Raw genomic sequence first — 25,060 nt, 5'->3', positions numbered from 1 at the left:
TTTGATATTGCCAATTAGTAGCTATGAGGAAGTTTGTCTTCAAGAAGCGTTGGCACAAACAGTTGGAATTTATAGTTATATTCTTCAAAGCCTCACAATAGATAATACTAATTTGTTAGAACTCATATGGTGAATGAAACAAACCTCTTTCATAGCCTTCTTCTCTCTGAATGATTACTGAATAGAACAGATATTCAGATACCATATTTGAGGCAATTTCAGGATGGGAGAGATTGCATAAGCAACCTAAGGTTTTCTCTTTTTATAATTTTCAGCTATTTAATACCTCAAGTTTTAAGATCCTGCCATCAAGAAGGAGGTTGGCACAGTAGTTTACTGGACAGAAAAACATTTTAAAATGATTATGTGAATGTTCATATTTATAATTTCTGAGAGTTTAGCATTACAGATTTGGGAATACTGAGATTCCAAGATGTCATTTTCTTGTTACACAGTTTCACATTTAGTAAGCTAAGCTTATGATTTTTATTTTTTTAAAGAAGGACTGTGCTCTTAAATCACATACGTTTAGAAATTTTGGCTCCATTAGGCAAAATAACTGTAGAATGTTAAAATGAGGTAGTGTGATACGTTATTGGAGATTTAGCAGTGAATCTTTATTTTCAGTTGGTTGCCTATTTGAAAACTATTGATGTTTAAAAACCTCAAAATAAGAAATTTTTTTTCAACTTCTTTTGCTTGGACAAGCTGTTGATAAATCAGAAAAAAATGTGATAATGTTAGAAGTTCTGACAGGGTAGGTGTTTGTCAAAGCCAATGCAGTATTCAAGATGGATTTTGCTGGGGCCCTGGAATACACGTATTGAAAAAACTGCATGTAGTCCCTAAATGTGAAGTCCTAGAGGGCAATTTGAAGGACATGAAAGTAAGGTATATCATGCCAAAACCAAGTCAGGCCCCATAGCTAAAGGGGGGCTGCAGGTTTAGTTTACAAATATAGAAAAGTCCTGTACAAATGCAGAAAAGCCCTATGGTAAAAACAAAGGTCGTTGAGCTGAGTATCCTGTCTCCAGCAGTGTCCAAAAGCAGAAGATTAAGGAAAAACATATCAGCAGAGCAAACATACCATGTTTTGTTTTTTCTCATAACCTTATAGTCTCCAACAGTTGCAACTCAAGGACTTTCCGATCCACCAATGGCTTTTGGGGCTTAATAACCTTTAATGAATTTCCCTTCTGTGAACTTGCTTAGTAACTCCTTAAATTCAGGTCAGCTTTAGCATCTGCAGCCTTCTGTTGGCAAAGGGTTCCACAGCTTTGCTAACTACTGGATGAAGAAACGTGTCCTTCTGCTTGTGCTGTAGCTGCCATGTGCTAGCTTCATTCCAGGCCTCCCCAGCTTCTTTTAGTGGATGATGCAATGTGCAATTAAACACTGTTCACTCATGACATCACTTATGACTGCACAGATGTTTTAAAAATACTGCAGCCCTGAACTACTTGCATTTTCTCTTGCAGGAGCATGACTGACCAGCTCCTTGTTCTGCTGGTTCAGTCTTTGTATCTCACTTTGAAGTCCATAATCTGGCAGAGTGATATGTGCATCTGTCCCTGCCAGTTGCCTTTCTTTGTGTGGGGGATTCTGCTGTTATTAGAGGTAATTTGGTGCAAAGTGTGGTCTACCCACAAAAGAGTGATTTGATTTATGACAAAATAGAAATCTGTTTTAATTATTCATGAATTTAATTCACTGGTTTGTAGCTTGGAGGCAGACTAATGTCACACATATAAGAGGAATAATATAAAAAATATTTTAAAACTAGTTCTGGTACTAAATAGGATTTGTATTTTGAGTTTGTGGGAATAGTTCCTACATAGAATGTGAAACCAGAGGGTCTCTCATACATCTCTTGACGTTTAGAATTGTCTTAGGAGTAGTCAGGCATGTTTATTCTCCCCTCTTAGCCCTACTTTATTAATTGCCTATTTGAGAACAGCCCTAGAATAATTGTTTTCTCCTGCTAACTTACTTGAGTATGGCCATATCAATTATTTATCCATGTAAAATTATGAAGGTTATTTGTAGACTGACATTTAGCATGTAGGAAGACCTTTGGCTTACTCCTATCATCATAAATCTGAAATATTCCAGCCCTAAGATCTGGGCTTGTAACAATTATTCAGGTGAAACTGGAACTTTAATATAATTTTTATTTAAAAAATTCTTTGCTGCATAATGCATTAACTGTCTTGCTCCAAGAAATGTGTTCCCACCAAGTGGGAGTTAGCAAGCTGATTTATTTTATAGGCAGCATGCAGCACTGACTTAAAATAATTCTGTCAAAAAAGGAGCAAGATCATAGAATCATGGAATAGTTGCAGTTAGAAGGGACCTCCGGAGCTCAGTACAGGGTCAAATTAGATCAGGGTACTTAGTGCCTTGTCCACTCGAGACTCGAGTATCTCCAGGAATCCCTGAACAAGACTAAATTTGCGTTCCTCAAGACCAGCATTGTAGTTGTTTTATTTGTCCTGTTCACTTTTCTCAGGAACTTATGGTCACTTTTGCATGAGCTGCATCTGACCTTCACATTCCTGACATGTCCCTTACTCCCCAAGACTCTAGTTTAAACACAGCTACTATCTTAACCTATGGCACAAGGTTTACATGCTGTGTTACAGAACAGTAATTTTGTTCTTTTACGGTGCTAAGTTACCCACTTTCCACTTTCAGTGAAATGAATCTTAGCATGCATTCTACGTGCATATGAAACCACATGGACATTAAAGAGGTCTTGAGATTATACTTAGCTATGTAGAGAAAATTAATCTAAGAGTTTGGAGCACTATATACTCTCATAGCCATCCAGGTAGAAGTATATCCACCATTATTTTTTGGCCAAGGCAGCACATATGGACCATTCCTTCTTGAAAATTCTGAGCTTTGATCATAAATGTTATAGTCCTTTTAAGGAGGACTTAATTAACATAAGGTAGATTATTACAAAAGGTTTGGTTCCCATGCATTTAAATGTACATGTTTTAAATGATTTGCAGTCAACTCAAAATAAGTTACTTTCTACTGGAGCTCTCAAGGCACATTTTTTCTAAAATGTCAGTGAACGAAGAAACAGGATAGAGAGCAGCTGTTTGAATGAATAGCAAGCTATTAGTCAAAACAGCTCTTAAATTTTGAAATGCATACTTAATTACTGAGATCTTTTCAATTTATTGTACATTCATTTGAGCTAATTAAAAGCACATAAACATGATTTTAAAACAGGAAACAGTCATGTTTCTGCTGAAAAATTCTTTATATCATCTCATTTTTCTCTTTTAATTATTGCATTTAAGATAATTTTTATGCATTCTAGAAATTAATTCTGATTTGTTGTTACACAAATTTATATTGTTTTGAGTAGAACTGAAAAATACTGAGTATGAAGTCTATTTTAAATATTTCTGTTCAGGCTTCCACAAAATTTATTTAGACCTACAGCACATGAAATTTCAGTGAAGTGAGAATGTTTGAGACTCAGTGAGCTTTGTCCCCATTTCACCCATTTGTCAACTTGGTAGGATAACAAAAGCATATTTGTGGGATTTTGAACTATTTTCAGACCGTGTAGCCTGCTGAAGGTTTCATCTTGGCCTCTCATAGCAGAATTCTGTCTAGGATGAGACTTGTGATCGGGTTGTTCCAGTGGTATAGAATCAGAGAATCACAGAACGGTTTGGGTTGGAAGGGACCTCTAAAGCTCACCTAGTCCAAACCCCCTGCTGTGGGCAGGGACATCTTCAACTAGATCAGGTTGCTCACAGCCCCGTCCAACCTGACCTTGAATGTTTCCAGGGATGGGGCATCCACCACCTCTCTGGGCAACCTGTGCCAGTGCTTCACCACCCTCAGGGTAAAAAATTTCTTCCTTACATCTAGTCTGAATCTACCCTCATTTAGTTTAAAACCATTATCCCCCATTGCTACAGGCCCTATTAAAACGTCTGTCCCCATACAGAAGAGCTTTAAATTGGAAGCACAACAATGCTCAACAAAATTGTTAAAACTGCTGTAAATAATTCAGAATCTGCACAAAATTTGTTTCCGTTACAGGAAAAGTGAAAATCTGAAGGTGACATTTGTCCCCAGATCACAAAATCTGTTGTTCTTTGGGGCTTAAATCATTTAGTAGGAGTAAAATAGCTAAATTTCCCATGACTTGTATAAAAAGTTTCCTATGATTGAGGGTAACAGCAAATTTGGGAAGCAGTAATGAACTCCAGCAAAACAGTTGTTTATTTTGTAAGTATCTCTGAATAAAGGCTCATTATAGTCCTCATTGATTTAACACTGTGTGACACTAAACAAAATCAGCATTACATTAGGGAAGTGATCGTGCCCCTGTACTCGGCACTGGTGAGGCCGCACCTCGAATACTGTGTTCAGTTTTGGGCCCCTCACTACAAGAAGGACGTTGAGGTGTTGGAGCATGTCCAGAGAAGGGCAACGAAGCTGGTGAAGGCTCTGGAGCACAAGTCTTCTGAGGAGCGGCTGAGGGAGCTGGGGTTGTTTAGCCTGGAGAAAAGGAGGCTCAGGGGAGACCTCATCACTCTCTACAACTACCTGAAAGGAGGTTGTAGCGAGGTCAGTCTCTTCTCCCAAGTAACAAGCAATAGGACGAGAGGAAATGGCCTCAAGTTGCACCAGGGGAGGTTTAGATTGGACGTCAGGAAAAATTTCTTTACTGAAAGAGTAGTTAAACATTGGAAGAGGCTGCCCAGGGAAGTGGTTGAGTCACCATCCCTGGAAGTATTTAAAAGATGTGTAGATGAGGTGCCTAGGGAGATGGTTTAGTGGGCATGGTGGTGTTGGGTCGATGGTTGGACTCGATGATCTTAGAGGTCTTTTACAACCTTAATGATTCTATGATTCTACTCATACATTTTTTACATTTTTTGGTTTAAATTCCAGCATTCAAAGAATAATTAATATCAGGCAGTTGCCCAAGCAAGCTTACACTCTACAGTAAATAACACTTTCTAATTAGTGCTAATGTGGATTGGAGACTGAATGTCTGATTAACATGCATAGCAGCAGTTCAGGTTAAACTTCATGAACTGTATAAACCCATGCATTGTGTAACCTGCTTTCTCTCAATATTACATACATCATGTCCATACACAGTCCATGTATTGTGCTGACATTTGCATAGCTACTTCCCGAAGGCCCAGTAATTCTGCAAAGGGTGTGCTGAGTCAGACATAATGTCCCCTTTTGCATTAATCCTAGCAGAAATTCTGTGTGGTCTTGCAGGCTGTTCAGGTCCAGACATTGGAAACCTCACCCAGGCAAGCCAAAGAGGGTGCCCATGCTACAGCGGTGCCTCTTTGTGTACCCAGGGCAATTAAGTTTTGGGGACTTCCATGACTCAAAATGTTGTTATCAACACTGGGGACACTGGTTGCAGCCAGACTGCAAGTGGCAGGGTAGTGCCATCTGCAGTAGGTGATGTTGCCCATAATTCTTCTAAAAAAGATGCAACTACTTTTTTTTTTTCCTCAGACTCCTTCATGTCAAAGCACAGACTCCTTTTCTTTCAGTAGATTGTTGGACTAAACTGTTGAAAGGAAAAATAGAATTGTCCCATGTCTTTTCTCTTACACTCCCTTGATTTATGCATTCAGGGATGTCTTTAGGAATACTCTATTCTCAGTTTCAGAAATTGAGGCTAATTTTGGAAGATGGTAAGATCTGCAGTGCATACGTGGAACTCCAACAGACTGTCTTCTTTTACTTCTTTGCCTTCTGGACTTTCTGCAGCTGTTACTGGTTATTCCTGTTCATTGGGAAATCCATGACACTAATGCGTTGCAATTGTTGTTGGATTTGTGGACCCCTGTAAGAGGAGTGTTCTGGGGGACCAAGACACCAGGCAATTTTCAAAATTTCAGAAAGCATTTATTTGTTCTCAACTAGTAGGCAATCAATAGGTTAAGAATGAAGCACTGATCAGCTGTGTTGGTCAAGCCTTATACCATAGGTATATGATACTGTGGCAGGTGCACCTGCCCTGACAAAGTCTGAGGGCGTTAAGACTGCTGCGTCCTCACTTTTTGTGCCCTTACTTTCACACCTTTAAGGTGGCAAGCGCTGACCGTCACATAGACATCTTGGGGCATATGGTCACGTATACGCCTCAGGCGAGGGGTAAGGAAGTCAAGGCCCTCAGCCAGTCAGAACTGACCACAGGTCAGATTCGACTAGGGTATAAATGGAGCCCCACCAGAGGGCAAGTTAAGTTGGTCCTCCTCAGAGCAGCGGGTCTGCAGTTGGGGACTCTGCCCTTGTGTCGGGATGCCACCCAAGGAAACTCCTCGAGGTTGAGAGCCCCCATCTTATAGGTGAGTGATTGTGCACATTTTGGATCCTCATTTCTAAAGCCGCCTGTGCAGTATTAATTCCTTGAACACCATCCTGAACCTGTGGTTTACTGATGTTGTCGGCATGTTGACTCCTCATTTATAGTTAGTTTTCTCTTAAACAATTTTGGTTAAAATAAAGTTTATTTTTTAATTTATCACCTGCCTAATTTGATTTCGTGAGCCCCCACGACAGATACTATGAGTTTCATGCCACATTGTTAGGCCTGGTGGCAGCAGATTTTAGTCTCTGAGCTGGCTGGGCTCAACAGCACTTCGAGTCAGGAAGCCAAAACCGTCTTCCCCAAGCTCCATTACATATCTCTGGTGTTTATATATGGTTTTCCGTGGTCCAAAGGATTATTTCCTCTTTTCATATGTGAGAACCAATCTGTTCTAGCTTGTTCAGATGGGTGGTACCTGTTGGATGCTGGTTTATTCCGCTGCCTTCAGGCTGCTGTTACGTATTTATAGACTGGTTGTTGGTAATCTGTTTCCTTTGTATAGTTTCAGACTGGGTGCTACTATCTTCACTGTATGATTTTTATGAGAGTGCCAAGCAAACAATTGAGATTAGAATTAAACCCTACATTATCAGCACAAAATATATATTTGTTTAAAGTAGTTAAATGATGGGCACAATATGGGGTATAATCCAACAAAAAGATGCACAGAGTTCTGAAGCCATTCATAGGGTATTACTTAACACAAAAATGCAACTAAAATGTAAACCAGTCTCTTATTATTTCTTTCTTACTCACTGTACTACAGTAAATTTTTAATTATTGGTTTTAAAGAGAGATTCAGCTCATATTGTTATTTTTATTAATTATAAACAGGGATCCAGATTCACAAATGCAAGCTAATAACATAAATTCCTTTGGAATCTGGGTCATTTATTGCCAGACATTACAAAAGCAGCATATGCCAGTCATTTTCACTAAGTTACCATCATTATTGTGGTGATTTGAGGTACATACGCATGCTACCTGCTGGTAGCCAAAACACAGCAACTTATTATGTTAAACATAACGGATAAGTTAAACGTTTTTGCATACAATAATGTGCAGAACTGTAATATTGATAAAATTATCAATTCAGTATCTAGTCAAAATGTCTCCTAATATTGTGAGCAGTTGCCGTTTCATTTGTCATATGAAGAATTATGTGTGGTTTGATGAGTTGTGGACAGTGAGAAAGAAAAATGGAAAATTTACATTATTTTCAATGTAAGAAAACTATATAATAAGTTTACCTGCATAAATTACATTATTTACAGTAGGAGCACTCGAAGAGGAAAAAAAAATCTATATATAAACAGAAGAAACACATAAAACTTCTTATTTCTTTTTTTTTTTTTTCTTCTTCCCCACCTCTTGAGTATACCGGATCACAGTATTGATACCAATACGGGGGAATAAAAATGGAGATTTTAAAGAGTGCTAGAGTCATGGGCATATATCATCGGGTAATGTGAAACCCAACTATAACATGCTTCTGGCCATTCATAAAATCTGAAAATTGACCTCATCACTGTAGGGTGATGTAGTGTAAAAAGTAGAATGGTTGTGAAATAAGGAGAAGTAGACTGGTCTGTCCTGCAGTAAGGGAATGGCAGTCACAGAGAGCAGGGGTACTGCAGCCTCAAGTAACAGTGGTGCCACACTCACAGCTTGTCCTGTGGAGCCTGTTGTTGACAGGCTAGCAGGCTGCCATACACGTAAATTTGAATTTGTCAAAAGAAATAGAAGTTGTCTTTGAATGTCTTAATTTCCTGCTGTTTCACCGTGTCTTATATGTTCTGCTGTTCCCTTTCAAATACTGTCATAGAACCATAGAATCATAGAATAGTTTGGGTTGGAAGGGACCTCTAAAGGTCATCTAGTCCAACTCCCCTGCCGTAGGCAGGGACATCTTCAACTAGATCAGGTTGCTCAGAGCCCCATCCAGCCTGACCTTGAATGTTTCCAGGGATGGGGCATCCACCACCTCTCTGGGCAACCTGTGCCAGTGTTTCACCACCCTCAGCATAAACAATTTCTTCCTTATATCTAGTCTAAAGCTACCCCCCTTTAGTTTAAAGCCATTCCCCCTTGTCCTGTTGCAACAGGCCCTGCTAAAGAGTTTGCCGCCATCTTTTTTATAAGCCCCCTTTAAGTACTGATAGGCTGCAATAAGGTCTCCCCGAAGCCTTCTCTTCTCCAGGCTGAACAGCCCCAACTCTCTCAGCCTTTCTTCATAGGAGAGGCGTTCATCCCCCTGATCATTTTTGTGGCCCTCTTCTGGACCCGCTCCACCAGCTCCATGTCTTTCTTGTGCTGAGGGCTCCAGAGCTGGACGCACTACTCCAGGTGGGGGCTCACCAGAGCGGAGCAGAGGGGCAGAATCACCTCCCTCGACCTGCTGGCAGTTGTCCAAGTTAGGGTACTTTCTCTGAGACATGTCAAATTGTTGTGTTGATCCTGATAACTGTAGACATTTTCCTTACATCAGAAAGGTGTCTGAAGCAGTAAGAACTGAAAGTTTAGGCTGCAGAAGTAGGAACATTAGCTTTAATGGTCAGAATTCCCCATGTGGTCAATGCTGACAAAGCCGGTTCTCAGGTAATTCAGCTGGGCATTTCACTGATGGTTTGTGGCCCTAAAGGGAGACCTAACTTCACTGTGGACTGAGAAGATCCCCCCTACTCAGTGGCTTATCACAAACTAGCCCATTCTTCAGTGCTTCGGGGAAGCTGACTTCCTAAGGGTAGGCAAAATCAGTTGCAGTGTGCAGTGCCACCACTTTGCAAACACAGAAATGGAACTGCCACGTATGTGAGTCATTGTGTAGAGTCAAACTGAGTTTCGTTCTAAAGCTTTTGTCCAAATTATGTGTCACATTTGCTTCTTTCACATCTTGGTCAGCGAAGAACTGATCTAGATTAAGTCTCTTGTTTATATGGGATTCATAAAACAAGTAATAGCAACACTTCATAATTAGGGAGTTTGTACTTTTTGTTTTCTTATTGATGAAAATTAGTGTATTTTTGTCTTGTTTAATTACAGTTGCACCTATTTAGAAGCTTGACTATTTGTCTGTTACAAGTAAAGACAGGTCTGTCTGTTTTAGTTATTCTCAAAGATGAGACTGTGTGCCTGAAGGGCTTCCAAAGTAAAATGTTTGAAATTTGGCTTATCATTTATACACCTCAGATTTTCTTTGCAGCCAGGATTTAAGCTCTAAACTGATGAAGATGTTGCTAAAGCTTGTCCCTCAATAAAGGGAGAGTCCGAACTTGCTCAGAAAGGACATCTTCATATGTGAGGAAATGCAGTACATGCAGTATTCTGGACCTAATTGTGTAAATATTAAACTGTTCTCTAAGATTCAGAGCATCAGTAAGCCAAAAGACAAAAATTTCAGAATCTTTCTCTGCTGTCCAAGGTTTTGCATTAATGCTTGTGATTTTAATCAAGACTGAAGACATTCCCTTTTTTCTGTTTTCTAATAATCACATATGGAAAAATAAATTACTCTAATAACAAATGTTCATGGAAACAATCTACTGTGGAACTGATGCTCCCTTAAATGAGAATTTTAGCCAAAATTGTTGCATTTGGCATCTGCTAGATACAGTTTGTGCTTCCCCATTGGAAAGTGGGCTGGCTCTTCCTTTCAAAACCCTGCATTTTCATCTTTGCAGCTCCTACTGTTTAAAAATGCTGTTTTAAAACTCTACCCACTATAAACCCAAAAATACATACACACTATAAATTAAAAAAAAATACAAGTATTCTGGAACATGTAAATATAATTAACATTCCACTTTTTCTTGAAAGCTACATCTGAGATAACACTATAAATTCAATTAGTTGTTAGCGTATGGCATTTTTCTTCCTTATATGTTTCTTTGCAGAGGTGGGAAGCATAATTATATGCATAAAAGAAGAGCAGTAGATGCCAACATTGTACATCCACTGCTTACCAAACAGAAACCTTGTGTGATAATTACTGGGCAAGTTAGCATAGATGTATTTAGTGAGCATCAGCTTAATATTTTTTGAAACCGGTTAGTTTTCGTCTAAGCTTTGACAGTTCCCTCACCACTTTTTTTTTTTTTTTTCTGATGGGAAAATGAGAAACTTAAGAGAGAAGTGTTTTTTAATGCACAAGTTGAGCTGTTGAATTGTTATGTTACTAAGTTGAATTCCTGTTCAGGTTGGTAGTAGAACTGAAAATCTATCACAGAACACTTTAAAATCCTAAGTAACAGGAGTGTGAATTATCTGAGTGGTCAGTGTAGCTTTCATGCTTCACATGAATGGTGGAATAATCCTCAAATCTTTGTTCCCATCATCTGTGAGCCGCTTTGGTCATTTTTTCACCTGATTTGTATCTCAGATAAAGCTGTGCTGGAATTGCAATTGAGGTAACCTTTCATTAAAAAAATACTTTTCCATCGATCCTGTCATAGAGGCAATAACCTGACTTGTTTCAGATTTTAAAGGGAATGTATATACTTATATATGAAATAGATGCATCATATATGAAATAATAAGGTTTTGTTTATTTCTTTGTTAACAGATATCTGATTACATTAAAACCTGCCACATTCAGGTGTGGGTGTCCAGAGGTGGATATACTATCTCTATCAGCTTAGAACTGGCCCATCAAATTTTGCCTAAAAAATTGTTCATGCTTTGATTTGCATGTTTATGGTCTGCACACAGTGAGCAATAGCAATTGTTTGTAAGATATTTTCTTCTATGGGAATAGTTAACCTTTTGAAAAATAATATTAAAATTACAGAAATTATATCTTTTCATTTTAACAATTGACATTACGGGTTATATACCTTTTTGAAATTTTATATATTGTAGTGCTATTAAAAAACTACTGTTGATATAATTATATGTTTCCTGCTCTAATTGGGGACTGTACCAGTAGGTTTTATTTTGTTGTTCCAAACAGATCTTCAGATTTTAGTACTATCATGCTATTACAATTAATATCTGCTTTTAATCTAGTTTCATTCTTATGAAAAATATAATACTTTTAATCTGGAAAAATAATCTGGTTAGTGATGTGATTCCTTTCAAACTCTCATTTTCAAATGGCATTAATAGATAAGATAGAATGTCTAATTAAAGTGAATTCAAGTTGTATTGAATAAACCTCATAAGGAAATTTTATATGAAAATAGGATAGATAATAACTATTTTGCTGTGGCTTTTGAAATGCCATGTGTCTAATTAATAAATAATAGATTCCCTTTGCTTTCAGAGCAGAGAAAACAATTCAACTTCATGAATTTCAGTGATCCCAAGGATGGGGAGCATTTCAACATAACTTTAGGAAGTTCTGTTATGCATGATGCGACCTCCAATATTTTAATTATCACATAATTAATCTTACAGTAGAATTCAACAAAGGAAAGGTAAATTAGAAGAGTCTACAAAGAAAATATTTTTGCATATTGGGTCTAATATGCAAAATATAGATATACAGATATATAGATTATCTATTATATACAGATAATATAGATTATCTGTAGAGCCCATACAATAATTGGAGACTGTGGTGAGACTGCTCTTCACTCGTTGATTAGCTCTCCTACTTCTTTGACATCAGAGTTTCCTGCACCTCTCTGTCCTTCTTGGTTAAGCAGTAGATGAGGCTAAACCAAAGATGAGTTATGAGTTACTATGACAAATTTATTTGCTTATTCTTTGATTTACATTTAGTTTAGAGACAAATTTCTGAGAGCTAAGAAAACCAGTATAGCTATACTAACATAATACTAACATACTATACTATAGTATAGCTATACTAACATAATTGTGTCTGTCAATACATCTGTATTTCTGTTCTGCATATGTACGGCCCCTGCAGTGAGATTTTCTGATTTATTTTAAAATGGAAATAACAAGGTATTGTTCAGAAATTTAGGGGTGTGTGAGTATCCTTCTCCATAATGACACTAGAAAAGTAGAGTGACTCCTTGTGCTGAGGGGAAAATATCCTTTTATAAGAATTGAACGGAAGTGACAGGAGGGTCTGGTGTCATTACCTGAACATCCAGGGTCTGGATATGAAACTGGCTCCTACTCTGGGAGAATGTGTCCTATCCCACAAACACGAACTGCCTTCAGATAATTGGTAATACCTACCCCTAGATCCTTCTTTAAGGGTAGAGTTGGGTGTTCTGGGCCTGCTGTAGATATTTTGACAGCTACCTTGTTGAAATGCACGGTAATATTTGGTTCATTGCCTGTGAGAAGAGTGTGGCATCTTTAGAGAAGGGTTTTACACCTTCCTCTCAGTTGGTCAGTAGTAGTAATTTTTAAAATACAGCGTTCATCAGTTACTCCTCTGTGTAATTCCTTGAAAGCTGAAGTTAGACTGCAAAAAAAGGTGTCTACCACAAAGGCTGGGAAACAGTTTGGAGCTCTGACAGTAGAGAGGCAAACCGCTTGTGCAGTGTTTGACTTCCAGCTGGCTGGCGTAGAGTTTCACCTGCAGCAGAATGGATGCCTTTGTGTTCTAACAGGAGAAAAGGATGAAGGGAGAAAGGATGGCTTGTGTGGCTCAAGTTATTGCTCAGTGCTTCCCATGAGTCAGTAAAGCTATGGCCTAATTAAACTACGCCTGGTGCATCTTTCTTCCCTCATGACTGGGACAATATCTTTTGCTGCTGTAATAGTAATCCAGCATCAATGAAAGAAAATGTCAGTCACTTTCATGGAACTTCCCAGCAGAACTGAACAAACTGTAAATGAGGATGCTGGGGAGAGAAATTCAACCTTTAATATATTTAGCAGAGCAAGAGCAAGTATTTATAATCCCTCTTTTATTAAAATTGACTTAAAAGATCTGTTGAGATTAGCTCAATGGTTTTTCTTTATTGTGTCACAGAGTAAGGCATCAAACGTTTTGACTGCAAAACATTGGCTGATTCTTTAAAGCCTTACTAAAGGTAACATCTGTAAGCCAACCAAGTTTTTATTTCTTTCTTACTGATGTCTATTCAGCAAAATTTACAGATCTACAAACTGAACTTGAGACAATTACTTGAAAAAGTTATGTGAAGACTTATGGCTTATGTCCATCTGTCTTTCTTGATTGTATCTTGTCTTTTCATTTTTGTAGTAATCAATCAACAGCCTGAGGTCCCGGCCAAACTGCAGGGCACCTCTGGCTCTTTGTTCCACAGCCTGCACGCTGCGGGCACAGCTGGATCGCACTACAGCTCCCTTCCAGGCTCTGCGGTCTGGGTTTCCTGCCCCTCCTGGAGGCACAGATCTTGTCCCAAGCTAAAGTCTCAGTTACTTACCTGTCCCGGGAGTCTAAAGGACTTTTGTGTCCACTAGTTTTATTGTAAGCTGTTTTTTTCCTATTTACGGCTAATATAACCTTAAATCTTCTGTCTAGTGTCATGCCTAACCTTGAATTCTCCATCTTTACAATGCCTTTTCTCTTTTAATTTATTCTCTGTCTCTCTCCATCTGTTGATAGTTTTGGTTGCTAGATTTCCCGGATAAACTGATAATAATAAGCCAATAATACTGTAAAATGCATAAGAAATAGCATCCAACTTGTCTTACTGTAATAATCTTCTTATAGTCTTGTCTGCCCTCAAATGAACAGTGTAACCTAAATGCATACTTGTCTGCAAAGGAAAATGAAAAGTCTGAGGTCTTGTCCTCAGCCAAGTTTTTACCCTTTGTAATTTTTCTGAAAAAATGGGGAAAAGTATCTATCATATGGCATTTTTGTAAAACAGAAAAAAAAAAAAAGCACGTTAAAGGGCCTCAAATAATAGCTGTGTTATAGTCTTCTCTTATCATGTATTTTGCTGGAGTTGTTATTATGGACTCATTGCTTGAAATTTTGAGTGTTTATGAATCTTAGGAAATAGAAGTACATTTCTACCCTTTTGCTTGTGGGAGGAAATTTAAGTTATGACTTGCTCTTAATCCTCTTCCCCTCCTTTCCTTTACCCTCCCTTCCCAACTCCTTCCCCTTCCTATTTCCTCTCCTGTCGCTCTATTTTCCCTTAGTATAGGATTGTCTATGCTAATTTATTCTAAAACATAATGTTTTAGAATTTTTGGAGCTTTGACTCATAATTTTTGAGCACTGGAGAATAGGAGAGGCAATGTTCATGAACGGATGTCTTTGTACCTTCACTGGACAAGATATTTATCAATTATTTGGTGGTGTTCTCTGTATCGGTTTCACAATTACTGGCTTGCACGTAGCTCTGAACAGTGAGCTTTTAATGGAATACCGGCTTTACATATAATACTTCCCACAATATTACCTTCTTCCACAATGTATCTGATGAATGAACTGATTAAATAATTTACTTGTTTGATAAAATTTATTTGCTAAATTTACATAGAGAGAATGAGGTCTAATATAGAGTCTTTGGAAAGAAGAACACAGGACTGACAATGAAAGTAGACAGTAGTGAGATGAATAGGATGGAGCTTGATGTTTTAAGATTTCTGAATATATTCATCCCAAAAAATTTACAACTACATTTATCTATCAACACTTATTTTCAGTCTATTTCCTGATTTTCTCTTTTCTTTCTTTCCGTCTGCTTTTGTCTTTTTAGGTAACGTTCTTTGGCATAAGATTGGTTCAGTTGCTGTCTGAGTTTGGAAAACAACTAATATACTTTAGATATTATGATAATATTTGGATAAGTTTGTAATATAGGGGGAGTAACAAATCAACATGCATACAAATGGTACAGGAGATTCTTCTGAACATTTTCATTCCTCTGTAGGTAAAGGCCAGTGCCTATAGGTCACAACCTAAAAAAAGTTTTAAACAAGGTTATTTTCAAAAAGAATTCATAATAAAGGACTAGACATTTGGTTTGGCAAGCCATTGACTAGCCATGCTTGTTTTTTCATTGTTTTCAAAGCTTCATACAACTTAACAGACATTTTTCAATGACACAATGAATTTATTTGATGCATCTTTGAGCCCTTTGTTTCTGAAGACTTATTGCAATGTTGATCCAGTGAAGACGTTCAATCTATTTGAGAAAGAAGACTTAATTACCCTGTTGCCAGAAAAATGGCGACCTTCTTCAGGTTAAGGATGATATATGTGGCAATAGTATAAGGTGTCTTAAGGTATTTTTAGTTGCTGATTAATGGAACGTATACTTCCAAGACCCTAAAAAATCAATGGTAACTTTTGTTTTAAGGTTTATTTGTAATACATTTGTAAGTAATATGTCCTGCTGGGGATACTACCATGCTGTGTCTTTATTTTCTTTCTGAAAGCTTTTACAAAAAAAAATCCCATGTTATTTTGTCAAGCAGAATTTTTTGGCTGTCCTAGATAGAGTTCAACCTAAACTTTATGAATAGCTTAAATGCTGCAAAAAGGAAGACAGACAGACACACAGGCAGTTATGAAGGCTAGTTCTTTTTTTCTCTTATGGTACAAAGCAATATAATTATATTCTATTATCAAAATGTCAGTGTGCTCATATTCCCAGAGTGATTCGGTAACATTATGGGCACAACTCTTTCATAGTGTTACAGAAGGGCCTGTTGATCACTTCAACTTCCTAAAGAATGTTAAAATGTTCCCTTAGAAGTGCATAGGTCTTGTGCTTCCCCTCTGCAAAAATGATTTTGTTGTGCAAGATCAGGGAACAAAATAAAGACTCTCTGATTTAGACATACGTTTTAATTTTAAATTTGTGCTGTATAGAGTAAGTAATAGACAACTTCAGGAATACCGTGCATGACTTGACTTGCATAATGGCACATGACTGTTCATACCATAATTTAAAACATTTTATCAAAACTATTTCTCATATTAAATGCAAGGCAGGAAATAGAGTTGCTGAGTATTATTAGTTAAACAGATAATTCAGAAGGTCGAGCAGGGTGAGTAAATCATACGTTAATCTATTCAGTACTGGTTTTCAGATATTTTAAGTAGTCAAGTGGCAGCATGTGTGTTAACTAGAAATTAGCTTAGTTGGAATGGGTTGTGCAGGGTGTGAAAACTGGCGAGAAAAGAAAATTTGTGATGTTTTGGATTTGTTTGTTCCATGAAACAGAAACAAGACCTTACCAAAAAATGAGGGGATTGAAAGGAGCTCTTGTCTCAGAAGAGAAAGAAGGAGGGAAAGATAAATGCCAGTTTAGCCAATAGCACTAAAGATTGTGCTGTACACATAACTATTTCTTGATCGAGGAAAAAATGCATCTAGCACTGGAAACTGTCTTTAATTCTGTCCTCTGTTTAAGAAACCTTCCAAAGGAATTGATACTATCTGCCAAAATACATTTTTCATAAAATTCTCAGCTAGCTCTAATGAGTGTTGCAGTGAGTACCAGAACAACACTGCTGACAGGAAAGCAAATGTTTCCTGTGTAATATGGATTCCCAATTCTACATTGCTCTGTGGTAAAAGTGGAAGATGTGCAATGTAGGTCAGCATGGTGTCAATTCTAGCAAATTAAAATACAGATGCTTCCTCTCAAATCAATCAAAGCATCTGTGAAACTTCACAGATTAGAAATAACGTGGACATGTGAATCTACTTGACACTGCAGAAAATAATCACTGTTTTTTATTGTGGTTCTCAATAGCTCTCATACATAGAAAAATGTCAGAATTTATAGGTGCACATAAAAGTTGCACAGTGACTAAACTATACAAAATTATATTCCTATATTTTTAAAATTTAATGCATTAGTCAAAGCACCAGATCAGAAACTTGGCTTGAATTTTAGAAAGAATAAATAATCTTTTGCCATTGTCACATGGGGGAAAATCCCAAGTATTTCCTTTCATCTTTTGCTGATGCTATGTACAAAATGTGAATTGTTTTAGCCACTTATGGTAATGAGACCCCAATTCAGTACAATTACAAGTATGTCCTGTTGACATAGATATGTTTCTTAGATCTTCACTAGAATAAGCCTGAGACTTATCACTGTCTGTGTAATTCCAAGTTTGTTTCTGCCACGTGAAAGAGTGCCTGCTAGGCACTTAAACTTGGTATCTCTTTCTGGGTGTTTGGTTTTTTGTTGTGGTTTTTTTTTTTTTCATTTGGCATATTATTTTTCCTATTTTTCTCCTGAATTACACCTTAATTGCCAAGTCCAGTTTGTGTTCTAGCTTCACTAGTATTTAGTTCTGGCTTAATTGTTTGAATTAATGGTACGTGCACAAATTATAAATTATTGGATCTGCAGCAGTTTCTCACAAATGATATCAACCATATAATTTTAAAAGGGAATAAAGGATGTACATTCCTTACTATAAGAAAAGTACTTGAAATAAGATAGGCACCAATCTCTCTTATGCAATAGAACCCTGTTAAAAACATATGTATGTGGAAGAATCCTATTAGTTTAGTTGTAAGATATTTTCCTCCGTTACTTTGCATCATACCTTTCATATTTATTATTTAATTAGCAGTTTATTTACACAGGTGGAATACACCACTTTTCAAGACAGTGGCTTTTACAGCTTTCTGGTCTTATTTTAGCAATTTGATTCTTCCTTTTTTTGGTGTTTGAACTAACTAAAGCCATTGTTTCATTTCAGTTTGGAAGACGTTACATTGAAGACCTTTTTAATGATTTTCGAGATGGACGAAGACTTCTGGAGCTCCTGGAATGCCTTACAGGCCAAAAACTTGTATGTGTATATTAACACATTTACTGTATATTGAAGTCTTGATGTTGTGATAATTGTAGTAGGTGGTGCTCACTAATTTCCGCCATCAATGAAGGCCTGTGGAAACTATTTTTTAGGGGTCTGAATATTTTTGACTTTCACTTGAAATTGAGGAAACATTGTGACTGAGAGCTATATTAGACAGTAACCCTTTGCTAGGCATATATTTGAAATGGAAATGTTCTAGTTTGTTCTATGCACTTATTAAGGAAATGTGGCAAAGCGAAACAAGACTGAGGCAGGGTTAATTTAGATATTTAGATTTTAGCTGGAATTCAGAAATTATTTATCACTAGATGTTTGTGCCAAATACAAGGAATAGAATTTAATGTGTAGAATTAGAATGTTTTGCTAATAAATTTCATACATTCAGTCTGTGTGTTGTACACGTCTGAAAAGAGAGAACAGCTTGCTCTTATTAACCTCAAAATTCTAAAGTGACACATCACACCTATTTTTGAATATCCTCTCTTGTATTCCTCCTTGGACTTTGTCAGCTTGGGATCTTTCTCTGAAACTTTCTCATAAAAGAGTAGTGAAGCAGGCTGGGAATTTGAGAATCAAAATCCAGAGAGAATATATTTGTAAATAAATATTAGACAAACTGATGCTTATCTGTTTGGTTGTCATAGTAATGTTCCTAAATTGTGCCATGGAGAAGATGACTAATTATAGTAAAAACAATCTGGAATTATCTGATTTTCTATACATTTCAATGATTCATTCACTGAAAAATTTCAAGGTACCAAATTACCCTCCAACTGTGGATCCAGTTTGTTTCACAGTTGCCTTTATTTCATATCGGGAAGCTGCATATGCACAATGTATGGTAATATTCTCACTGTTGTTGTCATAAACTTATGAAATAGAAAACTACAGGTATAATATAAGATCTGAGTTACATATAGTTATTCTAGTTTCTGATTTTGAACAGTCAAGTTTGTTTTATTTTCTTTGTAGGCAAAAGAAAAGGGCTCCACAAGAGTTCATGCTCTGAACAATGTCAACAAAGCACTGCAGGTTTTGCAGAGAAATAACGTAAGTAATCAGCCAGACAGGGTCAGAACATCCTATAGATAGCATACTTAATGCTTCGTAAGTGTTGGATCAAACTCTGGCCTATAGTATACAATTACTGGAATCAAGGCAGTTTTATTGATGTGACTTGGATACTATGCCGTTCAGCACCATGATGGAATGTATTTCAAAGAGTTTAAAATCCTCTGCCAGCAAATGTTTGAATAATATATCTGTAACAGATGCTACCTGGAGACAGATCAACATGAACAATTTTATGGTAATGCACGGTGTTTAAAATACATTTTAAAAGGTTAGTTACAAAGAAGCCATCCATAGCTGGTTAGAAGGTGCTACCTATCAAAATACCTACTCACAAGCTCTGACGATTATGAAGTCTGAAAAACTGAGGCTTTTCCTACAAGAAATCTTTTTGGTAAATTTTCATTGGTGTCTGTTCCTTATGGTTCGCAGCATTAAGGAAATGAATCATACCAAAACCACTTTCCATTCTACTTTGTCAAGATTGACTTTTCAAGCCAGTATCCTGTGCATCATTTTTGAGTAAATATACTCATAATATCTTTCTTATGCAAGCATTCTAATGGACCCATAACTTTAGCAGACATTTTCAGTGGCCAACCAATTATATCATATTTCCTCCTCAAGAATAAATTCAAATAAACTATAACATTCGCTTAAACTTAACAGTAAAGATGTGATGGAACAGTGATAATGTATTCTGTGCTGCATATTATATTGGATTTCTTGATAGCTGCAGCAGGTCACTAAACATGCTTGAGTTCAGCTGCTGAATAAAGTTATTGATTTTATAAATCTAAGGTAATGCTTATCCATCTGAAGATTTGTGCATAAATGAAAGTGACCTTATAAGACTGGCATAAAGACCTCCAGCTTGATTTTTCTTTTTTTAAAATGGAATTTCATGTAAATAAATAGAAGAAAAAGCTTCTAATTCTTCAAAATCTGCAATATTTGACATTGTAGAAAAAAATCAGCAATATATTATTTCACAGTATACAAGAAGGTTTTGATTGCATACCTGGAATGTGGTTACAAATTTTCTTAGTAAATGCTTTTAAAAATATTTATTCACTACGTTTCAGCTAAATCCATTAATGTGCTTTTCGTTCAGTTTCCAGAACACAACAGTAGTCCCTTTCAAATATAGAAAGAAAACAAAGAATATTCCAATTGAAGAATATAGAAGAAAAAACATTCCTTTAGAAAGTGAAGTGGTCATCCAATGGCCATCATATTCATGCAATGAAAACCTTATAAGCTATACACAGTATAAAAATTAGTATAGTGTATGTATATATATACTATATCAAATTAGTATAAAGCCAAAAGATCTGCCTCTGAAATAGTTTCCTCAACCTTCAAAATCATCTCAAGAGTGATTCTATGGGACTTCAGAAATGCGAAGTCAATGGTTCTAAAGCTATTTAAAGCACGTGACTAATCTAGATTTTTCTGCTGGCACGTGCCATCCTCGCTCTGAGGTTCTGCAGTCATGTGGATGCTAACAGACTGAAAAATGCTGCTGCTTCCAGTCAATCCATTTTACAGATTTTTTTTTTCCCTATGGAAAGGTGATAGTGTTGGGGTGGGGGGTTGCCCCAATATAGCCTCAGGCAACACTGAGGCAAACTGGGTAAAACAGATGTAGGCTCTGTGTATTCAGGATTCCATTTCCAAAAACAGATGGAGGATTTGGCCTGTAGAACACATAGGCAATACCCTCATAAGCTTTGTAGTGGGTCACTTGCTACGTGGACCCCATTTGAAATTTAGAAACTAAAGTCTAAGTTCCACCTGGGAAATGTTCCAAGACACTGTTGGTTAGAATGAATTGCCAGTCTCATATGCTTTTAGTACAAAATTATGAATTCCTAAAGAAAAGAGTTCTTAGAGAATTTTAGAGTTCTTGACAAAATATCTACTTCTTATGTGATTAGTAAAAATGACCTATACATAGATGTATTGAAATAAAAAAACAGAGGCTTGTTTTGAGTGTGCAAAACCTTTAGTTGTTCTACAGTTGTAACTTCAAATAGGTTCAGAAGTTCAGTAGAGATATGCAGACTGTAATTTGTGAAGGAATGGGGTGCTTTGCCATATAAGTGTCAGTTCTGACCATGAAAAACTGCATCTATGAAACAGTGAGGATGCAAATTTTAGAGTCATAGTTTCCATCCAAAAGTGCAGGTCTTAGCTTGTATTGTCTTGCACTCACTTCCCTGAATTTGGCTTTCTTATTTGGGTAGCATAAAAAGTGGGGGAGGGTATAGGATCATTTCACATGTGGAGCAAAGAATATTCCAGGGTGGTAAATGCTCATGCATTATGAAGTTGCAAATGCATAATATAATTATGGAAAACAATATTACTGGACAAACTAATGTGGAGAAGACTTGCTTAGATCACAGTCATTGGTTTCTCTGTATTCCAGAACACATCCTGCTTTGCCTTATACATTGTAGAATATAATTAAGGCAAAATAAGTTCTATTTTAATCTAAATATGTAGAACAATATCTTGGCTTTGTAGGTTCTTACAGTGTCTAGATGTGTGTGTAGCTTTCAGCAAAGTATATTATGTAAGGTAGTATGGAGCATAATACAGGACCCATCAGTTTTGTGATTTGTAATTGTAGAGGCTTAATATAAAAGATTTTTGAGTTATTATTAACTATTACTTTTAATTGTATGTTTTCACAACATGCTATAACTGGAATAATTGGAACTCTAGATCACTGTTTGCTTTTTGCCAGTACATTAATTGTGCCATTTATAAAACATGAGTTGGATGTTTACTAAGCAACAAAAACCAAATGAGAGATTTACCCTAGCCCATCCCTCCCTCTCCCTCACCACAAAGAAAGTTTAACACCAAATGTATGAAAAAAACCACCAACCTCTTATGCTTGCTTGTATCTTATACAAATATTTCTTTATTTCATTAATAGGTTGATTTGGTAAATATTGGGAGCTCAGACATTGTGGATGGAAATCATAAGCTGACCCTTGGTTTGATCTGGAATATAATCCTCCACTGGCAGGTGAGTGGCACTACTGCTTACTTTCCATGAAGTACCTTTATTCCACTGATCTTTTTTCCATTATTATCCAGCCACAACCTACAAAGTAATCACAGTAATTGCAAACAATGTCCTAAATCAGCAAGTTTTATGACAGTCTGTTTACATATTATTTAGGATATTAAGAATCTTAAGAAGATAAAATAGGTTTTAGAGCATTAGCAGCAGCTCTTTTGACTCTAATTTCACAGTCAGATGTTTCAAGAGAATATATAATACAGTTATTGTAAGAAAAATGGATAGACAAAGCCAACATGGATATATAGCTTTCATAGTCACTTTTTAGTATCTTTTTTACTAAAAAGCTGCTACTCTGACAATTTATTGAAGCAGATGTGGCTCATTTAGCTTCCTTTCTCTTTAGAGAGAAAGGGGGGATTGTGATATAGATCTCGTAAAAACCAACATGGTAGATGAGGACACTTAAGTAAACAAATTCTGAGACAGCAGTAAAATAAAAATTCAAAAAGAACTAGCATCTAGATGCTCTGAGTCTGTGTGTTTGTATGAATCTGGGCTAAGAGTCTGTCCATTTGTATTGGCTCTGTTCCCCAAGCAATAATCTACATGTTTTTTGTAGCATTACAAGCAAAGATGGTGGGAGACAAAGCCTAAAAGACTTCATATTAAAAACTAAACACTCCTATCAAAAATCAAATGTGCATCATTCACTGAAGTAGGGAACTTTTTTTTCTAATTTTACAGGACATGTTGTAGCGAAAGCAACAGAGAAACACTGCAAATAGTTAAATCACTTCTTCCTTTGACTCCCGTTCCAATATTCCTAGTTTAATTGCATAACATTGTTCTAAATTACTTATTAAGAGCATATGAAATATGAAACCTAGCTGTGCAACTTTTACCAATAATCCTTGAATCACTGCATTTTAATTTATATGAATTATGGACTGAGATGACTATTCATGTTCCAATTCATATTTTGATTTGTTCATATTTTATCCTGAAACAAAGGGTTAAAGATGTGCTTTAGTATTAGCTGTGTACTTAATAATTTTTCTTTCAGCTTTTCCCACCATTCCTCTTAACGTGTACTTGCACACACACAGAAGACACATGTTTCCTGGTATAGTCTGGTGAGGTTTTTGACATCAAGCATGTGCTCTTAGGGTACTGCTTGCTTGCAGTACATAGGTGATTCATTTCAAGCTTCATCTTGAGCCCAGTGATAACTGTGACAGCGGCTGTGATGGTACTCGTGACTTCAGCTGAACTACCCATGTATGAAAAGTCCAGGGATCATATTTAGAAAGCAGTGGTTAAGGGTGTGACACTTTCTTGGCGTAGTCATAATGATTCAGTCCATGTTTAGTCTACACTTTGAGTTCTGTGTTTCAGTCTGTTCTATTCATCGATTACTGAAAGGAAGTGACCTGCGTGTTCTGGACTTCTCTTTTTATGCAAAATTCTGTAAATAAATTTCTAATTTGGCTAGAATTCAATTTCAGTTTCTTTTCTAAAGAATAGCTAAAGCCTGGTTGGCAAGAAGAAGCCATTATTATATAATAACCCTGTTGCTGTTGCATAATGATAAATAATTAAAAAATAATATAAAGCCAGATTTCTACTTGACCTTTTCTCTTTTTAAACAAAACTCAGGAGATGTTGGTTTGCTGCCTATTTCCCTCAAAGGACTGGAACAGTTCAAAGTGAATTTGCTCATTTACAGCTCTGTGGAGAAAATCTTTGTACTTTTTCAGATTTTCTTTCAAGTTTTGAAGTGATTTGCATGATCTAGAATACGTTCTAGATGCTGTACTGCCCTGTTTATAGATCGGTACTATCTTACATATTGACAGCACTTTGCTGAAACAAGGCTGTAAGTTTCTTAAGAAAGGGTGCTTCTTCCTGTTGGAACCATTTTGCCTATCACAGATTGTTCTTGGCACTAAGCAGCTGGGAGCACAACAAGCTGTTGTTGAAGACTAAATTATGAACTCAGGGCCACCAAACTTATCTGCCAGTTGTCTACAGTTGGGTAAAACATCTCATTAGCTATGATAACTTATCAAGACTACTATATTTATTTGTAGTCTGTGGAAGGCCTCAAAAATAAATAATACACAGGCTAGTTGATGTAGTGCATGCTAATTGCTGCAGTCTGTATTTGATGGTGCAGTCCTGCTTTTGCAAATCCTTTCACTTTCTGATTCCAAGAACTTGCAGTCACCTGGAGGAAGTTTATCTGCCTGCATGTAAAAAAGAAAATACGAGTTGTGTGGACAGTTATTTTGTTGCAGATGAACAGGCAAGAAGCTTTATCCAGTTTCACATCCTGCAGCCAGGAACCACATTAAGACAGAACTGTACTTATATATGACAACAAGACCGTCTCTTACAAAAATGTCAATCTCTTTGTGTAAAATATAAAAAAAAAATTAAAAAAGAGAGAGGTGGTAGAAGAAAGGTGCATAACTGGATAACTGGTCTGCCTGTTAAAGACTGAGGCAAAGAAGGCATTAAGTACCTCAGCCTTTTCCTCATCCTCAGTGACAACATTCCCCCCCGCATCCAATAAAGGATGGAGATTCTCCCTGGCTCTCTTCTTGTCATTAATGTATTTGTAAAAACATTTTTTGTGGTCTTTAACGACAGCGGCCAGATTGTGTTCTAGCTGGGCTTTTGCCTTTCTCATTTCCTCTCTGCATGACCTAACGAGATCCCTGTACTCTTCTTGAGTCACTTGCCCCTTCTTCCACAAGTGGTAAACTCTCCTTTTTTTCCTGAGTCCCAGCAAGAGCTCCCTGTTCAGCCAGGCTGGTCGTCTTCCCCGCCCGTTCTTCTTGCGGCGTACAGGGACAGCCTGCTCCTGCAC

At 36.9% G+C, this 25,060-nt stretch overlaps 1 protein-coding gene across 1 annotated transcript in view; it reads left to right on the top strand.

The window, feature by feature from the left end:
• The window catches only part of DMD (dystrophin), a 1,204,567-nt gene that overhangs the window by 210,647 nt on the left and 968,860 nt on the right, over nucleotides 1-25,060 (top strand). Inside the window, 3 exon segments of the mRNA XM_009334780.1 lie at nucleotides 17,955-18,047; nucleotides 19,047-19,124; nucleotides 22,096-22,188. Of these exon segments, the coding sequence (XP_009333055.1) occupies nucleotides 17,955-18,047; nucleotides 19,047-19,124; nucleotides 22,096-22,188 (264 nt within the window).

The sequence above is a fragment of the Pygoscelis adeliae genome, unplaced genomic scaffold, assembly GCF_000699105.1.
Source record: "Pygoscelis adeliae isolate BGI_AS28 unplaced genomic scaffold, ASM69910v1 Scaffold91, whole genome shotgun sequence".
Classification (NCBI taxonomy): Eukaryota; Metazoa; Chordata; class Aves; order Sphenisciformes; family Spheniscidae; genus Pygoscelis; species Pygoscelis adeliae.
The sequence above is the reverse complement of the archived record's forward strand: the minus strand, read 5'-3'. Positions and strand labels throughout refer to the sequence as shown.